The 21,317-nt window shown below is 43.9% G+C and overlaps 1 protein-coding gene across 1 annotated transcript in view; it reads right to left on the bottom strand.

Moving 5' to 3' along the window:
- Positions 1-20,946, bottom strand: part of STAB2 (stabilin 2) — a 144,219-nt gene extending 123,273 nt beyond the window's left edge. The window contains 5 exon segments of the mRNA XM_040637381.1: positions 2,750-2,819; positions 3,637-3,722; positions 15,595-15,710; positions 17,679-17,812; positions 20,869-20,946. Of these exon segments, the coding sequence (XP_040493315.1) occupies positions 2,750-2,819; positions 3,637-3,722; positions 15,595-15,710; positions 17,679-17,812; positions 20,869-20,946 (484 nt within the window).
- Between the last annotated feature and the right edge of the window lie 371 nt (positions 20,947-21,317).

Genomic DNA, 21,317 nt, shown 5'->3' with positions numbered 1-21,317 from the left:
TATGGTGGAGACTAGCCACATGTGGCTATTTAAATTTAAATTAAGTGACATGGACTAAGATTGAAAGTTCGGTTCTTTAGTTGCACTAGCTATATTTCAGGGGCTCAGTGGCAACGTGTCCAGCCACTGAGCACCAGGCATCTGCATGATGGTATAGATTCAGGACATTCCATCATCTCCCAAAGTTCTATTGCTTGGAAACTAGAGCTTGGAGTTTTCTCTCCTGAGTCTCAGTTTAGGTTTCTTCCTTAAAAATTTAGGTTTCTAATCTACCTTTCTCCCTTTCACTTGCCCTTCCTCCATGGCACAAACAAGTGTGATGGGAGGATATTTTCTTTATTTAGAAATGTTTAGAATCTCCTTGTGTATCTGTGCTTATCAGCTACTGGCACCAATTTCTTGGAGGCAACATGGGCTCATCTCCAAATTTTCATCCCTCAGACGTACTTGGCTTTCTTGCTAAGTAAACAGTGTCGGATGCTGTCTTTTTTTCCTTTCCATTTCAATATTTATTTAAAATACATGATTCAGGGGGTGCCTGGGTAGCTCAGTCGGTTGGGTGTCTGCCTTCAGCTCAGGTCATGATCCCGGGGTCCTGGGATCGAGCCCTGCATCGGGCTCCCTGCTTAGCGGGAAGCCTGATTCTCCCTCTCCTCCCCACTCATGCTCTCTCTCTCTCTCTCTCACTATGTTTGTCTCTCTCTCTCTCTTTCAAATAAATAAAATCTTAAAAAATGCATAAAATACGTGATTCAGATCCTAGGATTATGGTAGGAAAGGGCTAATTTGAGAGACACACCCTTTACTATAACATACAATGTTAAAAGCACACTGAATACCAACATCTACTTTCAATTTGTTTTTGCCAACACCCTTACGAAATAATCTTCTATGGAGTGGTGGATGAACAAAAACAAAAGATTGGGGGCCACTAGGGAGCCCTAGGTATTAATAATAGCAATTGCTAACATTTATTGTGCGCTGACGATCTCAGGAAATCTTCATAATGACACTCAAGGGGACAATATCGTTTCTACTTTTACAGATGAAGACAAGACAGAGCGTGTGCTTGGTGAACTGAAGTTTCCCACGGTCAGAAGCCCGAGGGCTGACGCCCAGTCTGAGTGTAAGCCAAAGCTCTAATTCTCTGTACGTGCTGCCTCTCCAAGTCAGGCTTGTGGGTCAGGACAACGTGGCTGGAGTGAATTCGATCATTCATTCATTCATTCATTCATACACTGACTCACTCACTCACTCATGCATCTAGCCAACAGAAGTGTAGTGTGTCTGTCCCATGCCGGCAGCACTGTGGGAGGTACTGGGGAGAAAGACATGTCAGCGCCTGCCTTCCAGGAACCATGGGTTAGGAGGTTGCAGGTCAAAGTTACTACAGTCTTCAAATTTACGGGGGTGAGATGTCTATGTATGGGCATAGGTTTTATTGCAAAACATATTTGAATCAAAGCATGGTCTACCAAATTCAACTTTTCCATTAAAGCCGCAATTAAGGTAGCATTGGAGAAAGGTCACCTGACATATCCTTTCTGGGAGACTGTGAATGTGGTAGACACTGTCCCTACCATGCCCACATTCTCTAGGCCTTACCAATTCTCTGCCTTCCAGCTAACTTCCAGTATCCCATGAGCCCTTCCTAGGAAGGCTGCTCTGCCCAAGTGCTCCCTGGGAGCTGTAATCAGCTTGCTGTCTTTCCTGGCTTCTAAAGGCTGCCCACATTGCTTAGCATGTGGCCCCCTTCCATTTCCAAAGCCAGCAAAGGCCGGAGGAGTCTTCCTCACATCTCATCACTCTGGTATCTTCTGCATTCCTCTCCACATTCAAGGACCTTTGGGTACAGTAGGCCCACCCAGATAATCCAGGATCATCTCTCTGTTTTAAGGGCAGATGATTATCAACCTGAATTCCATCTGCAACCTGAGTCCTCCCTGCCAGGTAAGGTAACATATTCCTAGGGCCAAGGGATTAGGATGTGGACATTTTGGGGAGGTCCTTATTCTGCTTACCACACTGTGGTTCCTGCTCTCCTCTGATGGGATGACTTCAAGAGGAATGTTCCTCAGTTCTACAGTAATGCCCAGTTCCCCAGGGCATTAGGTCTAATCATCTACACTGGTCTCTGTCTTGATAATACATCCTTTCTTTTCCTATGTCATTTTCTTAGTGTTTCTGGGGTCACCTGCCAAATACGCTACCTGTACTGAAAAATTCGTGTCTCAGGGTCTACTTCTGGGGGAAGCCAAGAGAACGGACAAGATGGTGTCAATTTGTTTGTTTCTTTGTTGAATCTGCAAAATGGAACCAACAATCCCCTGGTCCCCTCAGGTAGTTGAGAACTCCCAAAAGGAAGGAACAGAATGTGGTGGGACCTATCGTGTAAGAAGAGGCCCCTGGGAAGAAGGTCGATGCTGAGACCAGGACCCAGAAAGACAAGAGCAAACAGCAGGTGGATATTGGATCCTGGAGCCTAGAGAGAGGGAACTGTATACGGCCAACTTTGCCAGGAAGGATTACTGGTGAGTAGCTAACTGTGGGTGCTGTAAACCACAGAAAGCACTGTATCTCTTTTCAAAGACTGCATTTGTTGTCAACTCTTTGTTTTGCCTGTGTAGACTTAGTTCTACATAACTTTTTGGTGTTGCCCCTGCAAGGAACAGCCTTTCTGGGGTCTTCGGCGGCATAAGGCAAGTTTGACCTTTAGCTCTTACGAATGCAACACAAAAATCAGACATACCTGCTGAGCAGCTGGGCCCGAATAAGTTGTCATCAGCACAGGTTTCGCAGGCCGTTCCCCCAAACCCGTCCTGTAGAAAACGAGGGAGATGGAGTGAGACCCACGTGGTTGATGTTCCAGGAAGCCCTGGGATTTCTAACTGATGGTCTGGTCAGCATTTATTTCTCCACTGTATCTTCCTTATGTCCTTTCCCGAAGCTCCTTCTTCCTACTTCTGTCTTTATACTTGGGGGCTTTTGTGTTGCGATGCAAACATTAACCCTGCGTCATTTTTCACCAAGAATCGGGAGCTCCTCAGAAGGAAGCTGCTTTGTCCGTCCAAAGACAGAGGCAGAGGGCCAGTGCTAACAGCCACATATAATTCACTCAAGAGTGAAATGAACACTCTTTCGGTTTTGCATTTCTGAAGACAATTGAGCTCCATCCCTTTCAGAAGGATTTCTTTGTATTTAAATTTTTGTAGGCTCTCGAAGCTCACAAGAAGTCACTCTCCTGGGATAACAATAGACCTTCTTCACTTGGCAGACCCAGTGACCACAGAGTGGTCTGCTCATAGTGGTGATTCTTAACAAGAACAAATCCAGTAATTTCTATAGCCTTGTAGAGTTTCACGAAATATTTTCACTGAATATATGGTCTCATTGCACTTTTTCAACAAATGTAATGACATAGTCATTTTTTTTTTTAATTCATCAAATGCATTTTACAGAAGGATGTGCTTAAGGCTGAGCAGGGAACTGACTCTCTCAAAGGTGTCCACCCCTCCCAGGTCATTTTGTCCCAGGTCATATACTCTTTTTACTAATAGCGCTACTTCTTAGACACTCCACCTAGCGTTTATGTGTTTAAGGAGGGACGACAGGTAAGGAGAGGGGGAAGGAGCTTACCTGGCAGGAGCAACTTCCGTTTCCTTCCATGCCTTCCGCACAGCTGCCCCTGCCGCTGCAGGGGGAGCTCGCGCCTCCCGGACACTCTAGGGAATCAGAGGGCTCAGAGTCATTCATTTATGACTGCGCACAGCATTTTGCAAGGGTGCACTGAGCATCTACTATGTGCCAGGTAGTGTGCTAACTGCCAGGGATAAGAAATGATTAAAGACCTTGCTGATGTCACTCAGGGTTACGTGGGGAAGGCGAGTGAATCACAGTATAGTCAGGGGCTGTCCTAAGGCTTTGGACTGTTAACCATTTCTTGAGCATTTGCTATACTTCACACTTTAAAATTTTTATACTTTATGTTTTTCTAATTAAGTTATCCCACTGAAACCCTGAGACATTGCTATGGGTGCTGGTTAGCAAATGAAGAGACTGAAGTTCAGAGAGGCCATGAAACTTGCCCAAGGTTTCACACTTTGTAAGTTGCAAAGCTGGGACTTTAGTTCAGCTCTCAGCATGACTCTAAAGCTGGGCTTCTTCCTCAGTGTTCTGGAGCAAAATGCTCCAGGAAGCCCAGAGAAGGGAGCTATTGAGGTGCCTTGAGAAGTCTGGGAGACATCCTGAGGAGGAGTCATTCCAGCTGGGGTTTTGAAGGCTTGGTAGGAGTTTGTGTGAAGAGGCAGAATCGAATATTATTCTAAATTAAATTTAGCAGGAAAAATGCCTTCCACAAAAATAGCTAATGATATGGAGTTCTAGATAATAATGAAGAGTGCATGTATTTATCACTCAAAGCAAGCCCCTGAAGTTCAGTCCTATTTTAGCCCCATTTTCTAGATAAGGAAACTGAGGCACAGAGTAGTAGAGTATCTTGCCCAAAGCCATCCAGCTGGCCAGAGGTAATGAGGGATTCCCCCCTCCTCGACCAGAAGTGTCCACTTGTCGGACCTCCCTCCTCTCCTACCCCCATCGATAGAGCTCTCCTGTGCCACAGGCTTGCTCTGCCATGTATCTTCCAAGAAATCAGCTCCCATAAAAAATGAAAAACAGTTCTTGGAAAAAGAGACTTTTAACCACAGACAGAACCAGTTCTCCCGAAGAGACCCCAGTGGCTCACTTTGAGTTACTAGGCTAGTTCATTAAAAGAACATTTACAACTTGTTGGTATGGGGAGGTGAGATGGTTGAGTTCCACACCCGAGGATGGTATTCTCTTTGGCTCCTGTCTTCCCTGCTGAATGTTGGTAACCTACAGATGACACATTTTGAGTCTGTGGTCTGCCCTCCCACGACAGTGTTGGAGCCAGGCTTCAAACCCTGGCAGGTGCTCCAGAGTCTACCACGCTTACACTGTTCGTCGCTATGCTATATGCTCGTCAAGCACTTCTGCATCCCCCAGTCACAGCACAGATAACAGAAATGTTTATGAGGGGGGAAGGAGAAGACACACTGACATGTAGCTAATATTTATAAATCACCTTGAAAACTAAGATGTTGGTTTGGGCCGCTCTCACTAGCTGGGGCGGTGGCTACGTGAGACGCAATAGTGTCATGAAAGAGCCCTGACTCTGCAGTCGGGATCACCTGGGTTCAAGTCCCAGTACAAGTCTTTGCTAACTGCACCCTTTGCAGAAAATCAATGCGTGGCTCTGAGATTCAGTTCAAGTGTCTTCCTGGCAGGTTGCAGTAGGGGCTGGAAATATGAGGTGCTCAGTCAAAGGTTGTTATTATTTAGAGTGGCTATTCCTCACCCTCTCCAGTTTCTGTTCCTTCAGACCGGCGCTATAACAGGTAACAAGACTCAGGAAATACATTATTAGGCATGTGTTTGAGTCAGGACTCTGTAAGGTCCTGGGTGTACAAGGGGAGCACACAAACCCCGTCCCTTATTTCCATGGTCCTACCAGTGTCGTGGGGGGGAAAGTCATGGATCAACAGACAATCAGATAAATACTGGTTTGCAAACTGGGATGAGGCCAACGGGAGAAGAAGCTTTCCTCAATCCACTTACTGGAAGTTACCAACGTTGACCCCAAACAACCTAACTAACCCTCAATGGCCCAGTTGACTTAGATCTGATCTCGATAGGGGGCAACAGCCTGATCATTAGAGAAGGGCCTTGTTAAAGATTGTGGTCTTTATCCTAAAAAGAAAAGAGGGAGGTGGGGGTGAAGAGGAGGGAGAGGGTCTAATCAAGCAGGTACCAGGTACACACTTTGAAGTTCATCTGAAACCCAACTCAAGCCCTTGCGTTCACAATGCTGAACAAGGAGTGCTATGAGAGCATTTCCTCAGATCGTTGACTATCCAATGGCTCTTCTTCTATTTCCTTTTGATGTGAGACCCTTCTTGGGCTGAGATGGTATTTTGGGAACCAGGCCCACCTCTGGACAGAGCCAGGAAGATAGAGGGGTGACCGCTCTGCCGCAGTTTCCCTCTCTTGGTCCCTGTGCCTCTCCCTATGACTAGGTGTGCAAGGTGCTCTCTGAGTGACTGGTAGCTTGCCTTGTGGGCTGGCTCAGAAAATCACAGGGCCTCCCCAGGCCTGGAACGTGGCAGTCGGCGCCATCTTGCAGAAATGCTCTCCCAGGCACTTTTATTCTGTAGGCAATGATGCCAGAATCCCAGTCTCCCATGCTCACATTCTGCTCCTTAGCTTCCTCCCTGCATTGGACCCCTCATCTCCCATCTCCTATTTCTTCTGTCTATCCTGCTGCCCAGACATACACTTCCCCCCACACTTTGCCTGTACCTTTCCCCCTATTCAAACATGCTCTCCCAGACCCTCCTCTGAGTCAGATACGACCCTTCCATCCTCTGGCTGTCCCTTTTGCTCAGCCCTTGCCTTCTGATAACATATAGAGCAGAAAACAATGCAAAGCCATCTTCTGAGAATGTAATTATAGGCCAAAGGCTGGTCACAGGGGAATTAAGGAGCATCTCCCATCCCCGTTCCCAAGAGTGTGATGCTACGTCCAGGAAGTCTGGGCCTCCTTTTTCCTTAGGAGACAGTTAGCAAGCCCTTCTTTTAAAAAATTTAAGCAGGTGTTCCTCTGCGGGTGATTCACTGGATAGGCAAGGATTTCTAGGTATGATACAAAAACCACTATCTACCAAAGAAAAATCGATATATTTGACCTCACCAAAATTAATAACATTTGCTCATCAAAAGTTAGTGTTAAGAGAGTGAAAAGACAAGCCACAGACCGCGAAGAAATATTTACAAATCACGTATCACATAAAGGACTTGAATGTCAAACATTTAAAGAACTCACGATGCTGCAGAAACAACAACTTGAAAGATACATGAATAGCAAATAAGCACATGAAAAATGCAAATTAAAATGACTGCAATGAAATGCCACTGCACACAATGGCAAATTTTTTAGAAGTCTGAGTATATCAATTGCTAGCAAGGATGCCAAACAATTGGAACTCTCACACATTGTTGGTAGGAATGAAAAAAAAATGACGCATGCACGTTGGAAAACAGCTTAGCGGTTTCTTATAAAGTTAAACATACATTGACTTACAATCCAGGACTCCCACTTTTTTTTTAAGATTTAATTTATTTATTTGAGAGAGAGAGAGAGGGAGAGAGGGAGTGCGAGTGCATGCACGAGCTGTGGGGGAGGCAAAAGGGGAGGGAAAGAATCTCAGGCAGACTCTCCTCTGGGTGTGGAGCCTGACCCAGGGCTCGATCTCACGACTCTGAGATCATGACCTGAGCTGAAACCGAGAGTCTGACGTTCAACTGACTGAGCCACCCAGGTGTCCCCAGGATTCCCACTTCTAGGTAGTTTTCCCCGGGTGAAATAGAAACTTAGGTACACAAAAAACCTATGCATGAATGTCCACAATGGCTTTACTCGTAGTTGCACCAAACTGGAAACAAACCCAAACATCTTCCAGCTGGTGAACGGATTGACTGGCTGCCGCCGCGTCACAGCAGACTATGAAGCATTAGCAAAGAATGAACTACGGGCACGTACAGCGACACAGACAAATCTCGAAGCATTATGCCAAGTGGAAGAAGCCAGACTCAAAAGGCACACACTGTATCATTCCAATTGTATGACACAAACGTAACATTATAGGCACAGAAAACAGATCAGCAAATGCCAGGGCTTGGGAGACGGGGTGGGGCGGGGGGCAAGACAGCAAAGGGAATGGGGGGATGAAATAACTCTTCTCTAAGTTAATGGTGGTGGTGGTTACACGAATGAGGCTTGTCAGAACTCATACAGCTGTGCACCGAAAAGGGTGGGTTTTACTGTATGAAAATTATAAATTAAGAATAAGTGAGAACAATCCATTAGGTGAGCATGTGCCTTACTGATGTAGGTTTGGGAAAGATGGTCAGTGTCCTTGTCAATAATTAATGAAACCTGACTTCTGTTTGGACCTCAGAGATGGCCTTTTCTATAATTATACTGACCGGAAAGGAAAACAAAGCAAGACACTAGAATCGGGAAGGGCTATTTTTAAACACATGGTAAGTCATTCAGTTTCCGACCTTCAATCTCTGGGTCTTTTCATTCAAATACTTTAGTGTAGTTCCAGAACACCGATGTTCCGGAAGCATCTCTTCAGGGCCCATTTGGTAAACTGCTACAGAACACCTTCATGAGCCAGATGTTGGCCTTCAAAAGACCAACTTGACTTGTTTTTGTTTCCTTTTTGTGCTGTTCTTTTTTATTATTGTTATTATTATTATTTGCAGTCTAAACCTTGAGTGGAATGCCAAGGACATCACATGTTATCTTCACAACTATGAACTACTACTCTTTACTCTTTGAAGTGTTACAGTCCCCATTTACCTCCGAGGACGCTGAGGTAGAGAGAGGGGCACTCACAAGGTCACACAGCCGTCAGGCTGGGAGACAAGGATACCCACCCAGCTCTGTTGGATTTTAAAGGCTCAGAATTGTACTTCCCTCTATGGATAGCTTAAAATTATTTTACATGACTTAGATGTTTTTACAAGCGATTCATTGAATTAAGTAATTAGTTCAAGATTCGTTGAATGCCCACAATTATTTTCAAAGACGCTGATGTTTTTACAAGCAAGAGAAATGAGGTTTAGCCTGGCAGAGGAGGGGCCTTTGTTCCTCTTGCTGTAGGCAGGAAGGGGCTGGTGAGTCCAGCTTCAGGGTTTTAGACCTATTTCTGAAGAGGTGCCAAACACATACTTCTTGCTGAAACGAGCGGTCTGCTTTGTTCAGGGGTCATTGGGTGTCTGCCTGTGGCTGTCCTGAGAGTCAAGGCATCTGCTGGTTGGGTACTAATTTGCTGTCTTCTGGGAATCTTCCTGAGCCTCCACAGCACATATTTTGCAAGGGAAGGAAGGCTTTCTCTTAGCAGTTGCTTTGTCCTGGCTCAGTCTTCTCTCCAGTGGCTTGTGACCCAGTGGGCTGAAGGCCAGGGTGAGTACTTACTATTAATGGAATGAATTGTCTGTGCCTGCCCAAATTCATATGCTAGAGTCCTAAACCCCCACAGGTTGGCATTTGGGAGTGGGACTTTGAGGATGTCATTAGGTTTAGATGAAATCATGAGGGTGGGGACCACATGATGGGATTAATGTCCCTGTAAGAAGAGAAAGAGGGACCAGAGTGCGTGTTCTTTCTCTCTCATACGGGGACACAGTGAGAAGGGGGCCTCATATGTCTCATATGGGGACACAGTGAGAAGGGGGCCTCATATGTCTCATATGGGGACACAGAGAGAAGGTGGCCATCTGTGAGCCAGGGAGGAGAGCCTCAACAGGAACTGACTCTGTAGCATCTTGATCTTGGACTTTCTAGCCCCAGAACTGTGAGAAATAAATGTCTGTTGTTATGGTATGTGGTTATAGCAGGCCAAGCAGACTGATGGCTTATCTTCCCCATCTCCCTGAAGGGCAGGCCTTTGCTTTGAGGCATCTGAGTGACCCATGGGGTCCACAGAAGAGCAGACAATCATGGAAAGAAAAATAATAGACCTAAGGGGCCATAAGCTACATAACCAACGAGATGCACAGGAATGTCCTCCCCAGGCTGTCAGCACTGTGACTCAGTTATCAGCTCTGTAACAGATGGACAGAATCTGTAGAGCGTTTGCCATTGCTAAGCACGTTATACGCATAGTCTTATTCTCCCAACAACCGAGGAAGGCATGGCTGTTGTTGACATCACCATCATCATCATCATTATCATCATCCCCAGGTTATAGATAAGAAAAGTGAGGCCCAGAGGCTAAGTAAGGCCCAGAGGCCCAAGATCACGTGGTTGGCAAGTCTTGGAACGGGCATTGCAATCAGGCCTAACTCAAGTTTTTGAGTCCTTAACCACTAAGCCAGAGCATACAAGATCAATACCTTAGAATATAAAATCAAACCTAGACACACCCCTGGAATAAAGAGGCCAGCCAGTGATCTGAGAACCACAAAACCAGAAATGGTAACTAGCATATTCTGAATAACCGCCGCCTTTTGGCACTAGCCTAAGTGCTTTGTAGGTACGAGCTCACTTAATCCTCAGCATGAGCTTTGGAGGTAGGCCTATTAGCATCATCATTTCCATCTTGCAGATGAGAAAACCGAGGCTGAAGGATAGGTTTACCAGATAGAAAATAGGATGCCAGTTAAATCTGAATTGCAGATAAAACAATGAATAATTTTTTAGGACAAGTATGTCCCAAATACTGTGTGCATATTTGTTGTTTATCTGCAATTAATTTAACCAGGTGTCCTCTATTGTTTGCTAAATCTGATATCCCTACAGAGTGGGTTCCAGAACCAGAGTGTGGTAAATGCTGGGACAGGAGGCCGATGGGACTTTGGAGTCTGCGTGCCATCTTACTGTAAAACCACATGGCCTCTCAGTTAAGGGGTAGAACCAGGGGGAGCTCAGGTGTCATGGAATCGACTCCAGGCAGTGACAGGTATCTGGCTGATGGTAGAAGCAAGTTTTCTAGAAGTAAGCTAGAGAGGGGCAGGCCATCTTGCCAACAGCTGACTTGGCAAAACCAGTGGTTATTTGGAGAAGCAGGGAAGAGTAGCAGGTTAGAGCCGGGACTCTGCAGGAAGACAGGCTTGTTTCCTAGTCTGGCTGCCTTTGGGCAAGCTGTGAAACTCCTCAAAATCCCCAGGTCTGGTGCTGGGCACTCAGGTATGATTATTTTTCCTCGTCTGCATTTATATTAATCTGTGAGCTCCTTGGGAGTAGACAGTGAACCTATCAGATATGTGATTCTGAGCAGCGTATAGTCGGTGCTCCCTAAATGCTTGATTTTTTAGGGTTGGCCAACCCTGGAAGGAACTTTGGGAAAAAGACAGCAGGAGTGTGAGGGCACAAAGAGTCCTCATTTTATGTCCTAAATAGAATGGTTTAAGTTTAAAATTTATGAAACGACTTGCTCAGTTTTTAAATAAAACTTTGAAGGCAAAAAGTGTGAATTTTAGTCCTGCTTCTCAAATCATTTCCTATCACCTCAGGCCCCCATTAAGAAGAAAGATGGTAAAATTGACGTTCTCAGCAACCGTGCTCGAAAAGATATTACAGAATTTGCTATCAGGGCACATTTCTGACACATTGTGAGGCTCAAGTAGCTGATAAAGCGATTTCAGGTCATTATCCCATTTCCCTTCGGTTACGGCTACCCTGGTGGTCTCTTGCATTGTGACTGTCCTCACGCAGGAGGCTTACGGGTTATAAGCTGTCAGCAAATCATCAGCCCTTCTGTTTCTTTAAAAGAAGATAATAAACTTCCCCGGCAGCAAGAGGCCAAAGACCTCCCTGTAACTTTATCTCCGAAGGAACACTAGAGGTGCCTACTTCATGCTTCTTCCTTTGCTGGAAAGCTTGGCTCACGGTGCTGGCAGAGACTATGTCCTGGTGTTCCTCTTATAGCTCTGATTGAAACTGTCTCCCTGGGAAACTGATGAGAATTAGCTTCCTCAGGTGAACTCAGCTTTCTTTCTCACTCTAAGCCAAAAGGCACATGCCTGCAAGACCGGTTTCAAGTCCACGGAAGTCCGTTATCTGCAACCTGTGCAGTGAATGGCAAGAAACGGACAACAGGAAAGAAAGAGATCTGGAAACATAAATAATACAGCACACACAAAATAAATGTGCTGAATTGGATGACACCAACCTCAAAAAGAAGTATCAAGACCATTGCCCTTTGAAATAATTGGATTGTTTTGGCTGTGATCCAGGTTCTGTATAACCCCTTTGCCCACATTCTTTTTCCATTACTTTGAGTCGTTTGCAGAAATCGGTTAATGTTCATGGTGAAATCAAGAGAACTGGGATGTCTAACTAAAAAAAATAGATTTCCTCTCAAGAAAGATATTGGTTGTTCAAATGTAATCATTTCAATGTTAAAAATATGTTTGTGTGCTAATTAGTAAAGGCTGTTGTGTGCAGATCTGATAAAGCAGTACGAGTTTTAATGAGGGAGAAGCAAGTTAAATCTGGGTAGAAACACCTCTCTTATGTCAGCATGACATATTTTTTCCTCCCAGGTGAGAATCCATGCCTTATTCTTAATTTTAGAAGATGATGAGTAATTTTTTTCTCTTTGTGCTTTTTTGGTGTTTTCTGGTTTTTTTTTTTTTTTGGAATTGATCAGAGTTATTTTCTTGTTGGAATGAGGCATTATTAAAACAATTTTAAAAGTAACCCAGGGGTATTGAGTATGAATGCATTTGTTGATGCTCTGAATAGGAATTGGATGCCACACTGGCCTTGGAAGGAAGGCCATTCCAAAGCTTGTGCTTCCTCAAAAAGATGTATGGACACACGTCAGCAGCTCTGAAATGGCCTTATCCTTGCGGAAATGTAAAGTGATAGGCAAAATCTCACTTGTCATCACCACAAAATGTGAGAGGTGAAATATACGGCTAAGTAGAGCGTTTATCTCTTTCCTGAGCTAAAGGAAGGAAGCCTTTGGAGACGTTTGGTGTGTTTGGAAGATGAAGATAAAGGGACGAGTCCTTTTGCTCCAACGAGAGGACAGCAGAAAGACTGTCCAGCCCCTGCTTTTCACATACTCTGCTTCTCTGGCCTCGAGATCTAGCAGAAGGAAATGTGTGACCCTTCGAGGACTCGTGCACACCGGATCGCAGACGGGAGCCTTGCCCCGTTCGTGCATAGCACGTTGTGATGGCATGAAGCCCGTTGAAGATTTTGGATCCCATCTGCCTGCTCATGTTTTAGGAGTTACCCCTGCTTAAGAAGGGCTGGAAGAGAGAAGGTCACTGTATTTGGCTTTCACTGTCAGAGGTCTGTTTTGACTGTTATTCACTCGTTTGTTTACTACCAAAACATCATGAAAGTGCTTTTTTGGTGTCACTCCGTCAAGTATTTTCATCCACATGGACGTTTTAAAATCTCTGCTACAGTTTTGTACAGTAGGACTTTGGACCCCCATCTGACAGCTAAGGAAGCTGAGGCATGGCAGGAAGTAACTTGCCCAATGATGGGACTAGATTCAAGCCCAAACATGGGAGCAGGACTAGAGTCTTTTTGCTCTCTGAGCTGTGGTCTGTTATTCCTGACGTTGCACGAGCTGCCTTTTGTTGCTATTTCTTGGACAAAGTCTTTTGTTCTCTATGGGGGTCTGACCAATAATAGTATCAGATTAGTTTTCATGGGTTAGAAAGAGTAAAGCAAATCTAAAAGTTTTTGTATTCTATCAGCATGCCTATAAGAACTCGATGTAATCAGGACCACATTTGGTGCTAAAAAATGTTCTTGAAATCCCAAAGGGTGGGTTAGTCACTTGATTCCATTGTAACAAACTCAGAGTCACACGGTGTCCACATGCTGGCATGAAACTGAGAACAGACAGGTTAATAGAGGGAAGGCCAGGACTTCCTGAACTCCAGATCTTGACTTTTCCAGCACAAGGAGCATAACCTCCCAGGCATTGACTGGGAGGGCTAAAGGCACTTGCCAATCAAAAGAGAAGTTAGAAACACATTTGGAGGATTTCTTTCTTTCTTTCTTTCTTTCTTTCTTTCTTTCTTTCTTTCTTTCTTTCTTTCTTTCTTCCTTCCTTCCTTCCTTCCTTCCTTCCTTCCTTCCTTCCTTCCTTCCCTCCTTCCTTTAAAGAGTTTATTTATTTATCCTAAATGAGAGAGAGTGCATGCAAACAGGAGGAGGGGCAGAGGGAGAGAGAAACTCAAGCAGACTCCATGCTGAGTGCAAAGCCCGACAGGACCCTGAGATCATGACCTGAGCTGAAATCAAGAGTCAGATGCACAACCAATTGAGCCACCCAGGTGCCCCATCTTTTTTTTTTCTGCTCTGGCAATGGGACAGAGTAGAAAGACAGCAGACTTTGGTGACAGGCAGCCCTGAATTTGAACTCGCTTTATCACTTATCAGGTCAAAAGAAATTGGTAAGAGATCAGCTTTAAATCTTTGATCCCTCATAGGTGAAATGGAGATAAAAACAGCTAGCTCAAAGATTTGTTTTAAGAATTGAATCAGATAACAGAGGCCAAGTATCTCTCTGGTACCTCATGTCAGCAATGTTGTATAAATGGAAGCTATTATTCATTTAATCGTTAGTTAAAAAAACCCACAACAGCAGGTTTCAACATCATAGGTACAAGAAGGGCTCGACTATTTAGAAGCCATCTGAAAAAAAAAAAAAAGAGCAGGGAAATAAGCCAAACCATTTAGGGTTTCCTATGTGTGACCAAAAGAAGTTGCTGTTTTTTCTTTCTTTATGTCTTTCTAAACTTTACAAGCTGTGTGCACTTTGCTTGTATTATTTAAATTTAAAAAAAAAGCAAAAGAGAACTAATCTCTCTCCTTAAGTGGATTCTTTTTTTTTTCTTCAATTTTTATGTATTTATTTAAGAGAGAGAGAGAGTGTGGGGCGGGGGTGCAGTGGGAGAGAGACTCTTAAGCAGACTGAGCAAGGAGCCTGACACAGGGCTCGATCTCACCACCCTGAGATCATGACCGGAGCTGAAACTAAGAGTAAGATGCTCAGCCTACTGAGCCACCCCGGCGCCCCTCCCTTTATGTGGATTCTTAAGGAGATGTTTCATTATATCTGGAAAATGGGAAACAAATGGTCAATGCGTGTTTTAAAATGCCTGACTTTTTTACTCTCCAAGGGAAAAAAGTAATCTCTCATAATTTGCATATCATAGCGAGGACTCAGTCACTATTCAAGTGTCAACATCTTTAATCACAATAGAAGTTCAATTTTAAGGGCACCTGGGTGGCACAGCGGTTAAGCGTCTGCCTTCAGCTCAGGGCGTGATCCTGGCGTTATGGGATCGAGCCCCACATCAGGCTCCTCCGCTATGAGCCTGCTTCTTCCTCTCCCACTCCCCCTGCTTGTGTTCCCTCTCTCGCTGGCTGTCTCTATCTCTGTCAAATAAATAAATAAAATCTTCAAAAAAAAAAAAAAGAAGTTCAATTTTAGCTGACAAATGCTATGCTTGACCACAGAAGTCTAACTACACCACCAACTCAGATTCGGCTACTAGTTTTTCCTACAGTGGAACTGGTCATTATGGAGTGTGATATTCCATCCTAAAGACTAGAGTTTTAGTAGATTTAATAATTATTTGTGTTGCCAAAAAGTAGCTATGGTTTTTGAGATGCTGTAATAAAATTTCTTCTTAAAGAAAATTGTACTTGGGGTTATAGTAGCCCAGCATTCTTACATCCTCTCTATGGTCCCTTATCTTTTTAATAAAAATGGATATCCTTTCAATTGTCCCTTTTTCTGACTTGTAAGGGAATTCTCTTAAAGAGAGACCTCTAACTGGAGGAAAGCAGATTAGTTTATAAAAGCTGACAGAGCAAGAAAGATTTTTCTACATATAGACTGAAATGGAACTTTCTAGAAAAAGGTGCTGACACTGTCCTTTTAGCAGGCTTCCTTCCTTTCGATTTTCTGTGAAATGGGACATCGAGAAGCAAGTATCAAAGTCCAAGAAAAGCCCCATGCCACTTACCCATGCAGTCTGGGCCCCAGTGGCCTGGACAGCACTGAGGTTGGACATAGTCCTTCCTACAGATGTGACGGCATCCAGGGAGAGACAGTGAGTACTTCCTGATCTCGAAGATGTACCTTGGAGGGGATGGAGAAAGCATAAACCCATGATCAGAGCAATGCGATTAACTCTGGGCAGTGGGGTTAGCCCAGATTTTTATTTAGTTTTCTTTACACTTGCCTATATTTAAAAAATCAGAGATTGAATACATTCTTCTGTCTAGGGAGAACAAAACTTCATCATGATTTACCTTTAATTGAACGAAATGGATGAAAAAAGTCAGAGCGCAATGCAATTGAAGGTGGGCTACCTACAGTGATGTCAGAAGTGAGGTTAGTAGACAGAAGAGTGTTAGGTTCTAGATTCCACACTTGTTGCAGCCAATACGAGAAGGAAATGATCATGAGTTCTGTGATGCACAGGATCTTTGGATTTAAAACGAAGCAACTGCTTAGGATTTAGCACTTTTTTTCCCCCAGATACTGTAGATGTAGACATTTCTGTGAGAGGATATGTAATATAATGGGCACTATTTGCCACCGTATCCTCAAGGAAGGTGTAGTGATGCGTTTCTTAGAACGGTTTTTATACCATCTGAGGTATTGATCTGGAATAGCAATTCTGTGGAGGCGAAATCCCATTGTCTATTTTTGGGGGATCTCCGCATGGAGGACTTTTTCCAGGATTTGACTTTAGTATTTCTAGAGACAATTCTCCATGAATATCATTTCTTTCAACTGTGTTGTTAAGAATAATGTGACAGTGAGTGCAAGGTTGTACTTCTAATCCAGTCGCTGAGCTAGTGGCTTTATGCGCAGTTAAATTGGAGACAAAACTGACGGTTCCTCTGAAAGCTTGAGAATCCTGGCAGGGGCCTCTCTTCACCAAGATGGGAAAAGGAAGAGCCAAGGGCAGAACCAAACATCCTCTTAAGAGCCAATCTTGGATTTATTTCAGCATAAATGAATGACAGAGCCAAGTCGTCAATTCTAAAACAGAGAGCATGAGTGCAATAATCCTGGGTGTGTGTGTGTGTGTGTGTGTGTGTGTGTGTTGGAAGGGGGATGGTAAGGTGGGGAGAATGTAACCAAGTGTCTACCTTGTCATGAAAAAAAGTAGCTGGTACAAAAAAGGCCTCAATAAAGTCACCACATAATTTTAATCTTGAACCCTACGTCTTTCTATACACTTTTTAAGGGAATCTGGTCACAGATGTGTGCCTACTTTGGTACTTTGAAAGGTCACCCCGTCACATATGCTTGCTAATTCTAGGTCGGTTAGTGTTTGGAACCTTTTATTAAAACTGATCATTTGGGTTTTAGAATATTTCATGGTCACAGTAAGCACACATGAATTTAAAATAGTGTGATATAACAGTGTTCAGTTTTTGTTTTATGCAAAATGAGAAATAGTACTTATCCTTCATCCCTGAATTAAGAATGAATGCGTTGAGAGCTGTCTAATGTCTACATTAGTAGACTGAGTAAATAAAACATCGTGTTTACATTTGAGTTGTATGGCTGCTTCCATTAGCTGGTGAGGGAAAATGCTCGCCATCTTTTGTGAGGCTTAGCCTTGAATTGTGAGAGTTTTGAATCATAAGAGGATTTCAGGAATGCAATGCTCACATAAAATGCACGAAGCTGTAATTCCTTTGTCTTCCCACTTCAGGTTCTAATCAGTGTCAGGATCCATAGCTAGCTAGTAAGATGACTGTCAGACCCATGGCTTTTTCCTCCATGTTCTGACTAGAACCCTTTCTAAATGAAACAAAACCCAGATTTTCAAAATAAAGTAGGGCAAGATGAAGGGAAAGTGTTTATGTACAATGCAATATAGGCAGTTTTGAATTAAAATGTGAATCAATAATATATTTTTTATATTCAAGGTTGCAAATTTGGAGTTACCGAAGTTGGACTGAATGTAGTCTTAGAGTAAGGGAAAATCATAGAAATGCTTTGTAGTTTTTGAGATGGGAAGTTTCAATTTGGATTCACAATCCCTTAAATTTCAAGACTTGAGCAAACTTATTTTCTCATGAGCACCTGCAATCTCGAACCCCCACGGAGCCATTGGTAACCTTGGTGTAACCATCTGGGCACTTAGTTCCCACGTTGAGTGAGCAGGACTGGCACTCAGTTCTAACTGTAAGCAGAGATTTCTTATCACATCTTTTGGCCTGTGAAAACATAAAAAAAAAAAAATTAAGTCCCATTAGTAAAGCCTTGGTTGGTCATTCTTCCCTGTTGGCTGCAAGTCAACGGAATGTCAGGGATGACAAAAGGGTTGATTGGTAGTGACTGGCTAGTTGCTTTCAACCTTATTTAGGAAGAGTGTTGGGATCAACAAGCAATGTCTGCCATGACTGTGGGTAGGAAGGAGGCTGCTTGTACCACCTGTTTGCCATCCTTGATCTGAAGTCTGGAATTTAGCAAAGCAAGGTACCATCAATACAGACACATACACAACAATGGGAAACCTGAAATATATTATAGAGTACACTTTCCAAACGGGAAAATTTTAAAGTGGTTATTTAAGGTCAATTGGTTGTAGATCAACAGGTCTCAAGAATATTCTTTCAGTATTGATTCTACAGAACTAGTTTAGTCTGGATACTAAATGCTATGAAGCATATAATTTCTGCCCCCAAAATGTTTGCAATCTTTTGATTATAATTCAGCTAGAATATGGGCTTCAAGAGGCAGTGATCTTTTTCTGTTTTGTCCTTAAATATACCCTAAGCACCTAGAACAGTGTCTGGCACATCGTAGTGCTTAGTAAATGTTTGTTGATTGAATGAATGAGTCGTAGGAAATACAACACACACTAGAAATAGTTGCTAAGCAACATTAGGCGGTAGAGAATCAGATGCTAAAATGAAGGATGCCGACCCACTTTGGCCCTGTCCTCAGGATCGCTCATTGTCCATGATGTTGACGCCGATCCTCCCAAATGGGTTTGGTCCCCTCTCTCCAGTCTCCCTCATTTTCCCATCAAGCTTAAGAAGAAGCAGCTTCATACAATGAAGAGAGACCCAATTTGGGAATCAAAAGACCTAAGCTTGGAATCAAGATCTCTATCTTGCTAAGTGTACAGTCTTGAATGAATTCCTTACCCTTTGCCATCCTCTGCAATGGGGAGATGTTGATAACCACTCTCCAGGTTATCGAGACTTTAACTGATATAACACACACAAATTGCCTGGCCCAGGATCTGGAAGGTCGCAGGCAACAAATGCTAGTTCCTGTGATGCTTCTCTCTCGCCACCTCTGGGTTTTGCTTATTGCCTCTCCTGATAGGAATGTGCTTCCCTCTCCTCTTGGCTACTCAAACTTCATCCTTCAAGGCCCCGGGTAACAACACCACTTCCACAAAACCATACCCACCTCGCTTCCTTTCCTCAACTGCTACTCTGCATGTGGCTGGCCAGTGGAACACATTTCATTGTCTTTGATGTCCATTTAAAAACCCCTTGTGGGAGGGCGCCACATCTCTCCCTTCTTACTGACTCCTATCCCCAAGCGGCACAGGCCCAGCACTAGGTAGGGATGGTGGGAACATCATAACTACTTCTAAGTTTCCTGAAATGGATAAAAGCTGCATAAAAACAAATCTTATTTTTACAGAGAAATTTATGGTTCTACATCCTTCCAAGGGCATCATCTTATTTGATCTTGACCATGCTGAAGATGAATAGGGCAGGTTTCATCATGCCTATTCTAGGGAGGAGAAAAACAAGGAGAGGGGAGATTCAGTGATTTGCCAAGGTCACACTGTAAGTTAGGGGTCCTTTTGATTCCCTGATTCGCTCTTCCTCTTCCTTGCACGCTGTATGGTGGCATATGGGCAGCTTTCATTTGGCGATCGTTAGGAACCAAAATAGCCCTGGAATGTTCTTTATGGACTAATAATAAAAGCCACCCTTAGCTAGAGTTTCAGTCAACTCCCTTTAATGGTCACGGAACCTCCAGATTTTTAAAAGCAGGATTTTCTTTATATTAGGTTTTCCCATTTAGTTAAGTGTATGGAAGGACATTACGTTTTCTTTTCTTTCTTAAAAGGTCAGATTTAATCCTCTCTTTTAAGAAGCCTCTTGACTTTCAAGTTGTCCTTTTCAAACGGAATGGCTCACTTTTATCTCTCATACGGTCTCCTCTGAAAAGCAAACTCAGTTTTAAACACCAGTCAGGACCTGATTTCCACACTAAAGCAAGCACTTGATGCTGGTGGTGGTGATGACGTGGATGGTCATTCTGGCTCTTTGTGAAGCACTGTCTGGGGAGAAATGGAAGCTTCAGAGCCTGGCTAACTTGCTCAAGCTTGAAGAGCTAGCGGGCTGTGGAGCACCACAGTGACTGGTCCTCAGAAATATTTGTCAAACAAACAAACGAGGGCCACAGTTCCAACTTGCTGCTCTCAAACCTCTAAGCTGGAGCCCTGAATTGTGATGCTATCTTCCAGTGTTTTCGTGAAGAGCATCATCAGAGTACAGCCAATAAAGTTAGCACCGAAAGCAATTTGCCCGGTACAGATGCGGCATCATGTTTAAGTTCTATTATTAACAGAGCAGAAACCACGCCTTGTGAAATGCATTTTAAAAGAATCACCAGACTGCCTCGCTCATACCCCCCTTGTTTAGGCTGACCTCACTGCACATCTGATACCCAACACGCTCTATTAGGACAGCTCACGTGAGCCTGCGTGAGACCCTGGCGTCCTGGTGTCTTTCACGGAGCTGCTGACATGACCGCCCTGGGTACTTTGACTACGACTTGTGAAAAGTTGAAGGGGTGAGTTCCCAATGCATTCTGGAATACTGTGTTTCTCCAGCAGACATCACCCCTCCCGGAATTCCCCAGAACATCTCTCTACTCATCTCTCTTCAACCACTGCTATTTCCTATATTCAAAATGACGCAGTGATGAGACTATTAAAACAAAACAAACCAACCCCCCCCCCCCCCCCCCGCCAGGGTACCAACATCAGCAGTGGAAAGAGGAATTCTGCACTAAATAGAGCTCCTAGCAAGGGTGGTTTAGCACAGGACTCGAACCAATTGGATGAACACAGCTTCAGAAAGACGGCACGCCATCATCATGACCCCATCTCCACTGGCTTTCTCTTTATCGTATAAAGACCAGATAGCGCTCTTTACCCATGACAACAGAGAGAAGCAAAAAAGCTTTGCACACACCATGAACCTGAAAAATAACAAACTTGCAAGTGTCATCTTACCTGGTCTGTAGTTTCAGGCAGGGAGCAGGAATTGTGTACAACCAATCCAAGAAGAAAAAGTATGAGATTTTGTAGCATGGTGAGAAACTATTTAGTCCTTCTGATGCCAGGCACCTGTCAGAACCACTCAGCTATTTTCTCGTAGTCTGATGAACTCCTAGGGAATTCTCTTTCATTTCAGTGTTTGCTTTTAAACCCTTTCCCCTCTTTTTCCTGAATTGAAGCAGATGATATGGGAGCACTGCCTCAAGACAGGAAAACTGGCAAATCCAGGGGTCGTGGTGAAATTGGCCACTCTCAACTCTATATATGTCTTGATTGAATGACAGGATATCCTGAAGGGGCTGAGGCGGAGACACGCTCTGGAATTTTTGTGCCTTATGAAACTCCCAAGGACAAGCTCCTGCCTCCTACTGCTCTGCCCATCCCACTTCTGGTCCTGCCTCCTC

This window comes from Ursus maritimus, unplaced genomic scaffold, assembly GCF_017311325.1.
Source record: "Ursus maritimus isolate PB19 unplaced genomic scaffold, ASM1731132v1 scaffold_21, whole genome shotgun sequence".
Taxonomy (NCBI): Eukaryota; Metazoa; Chordata; class Mammalia; order Carnivora; family Ursidae; genus Ursus; species Ursus maritimus.
Note: the sequence above shows the minus strand (reverse complement) of the source record. Positions and strands in the feature narration are given on the sequence as shown.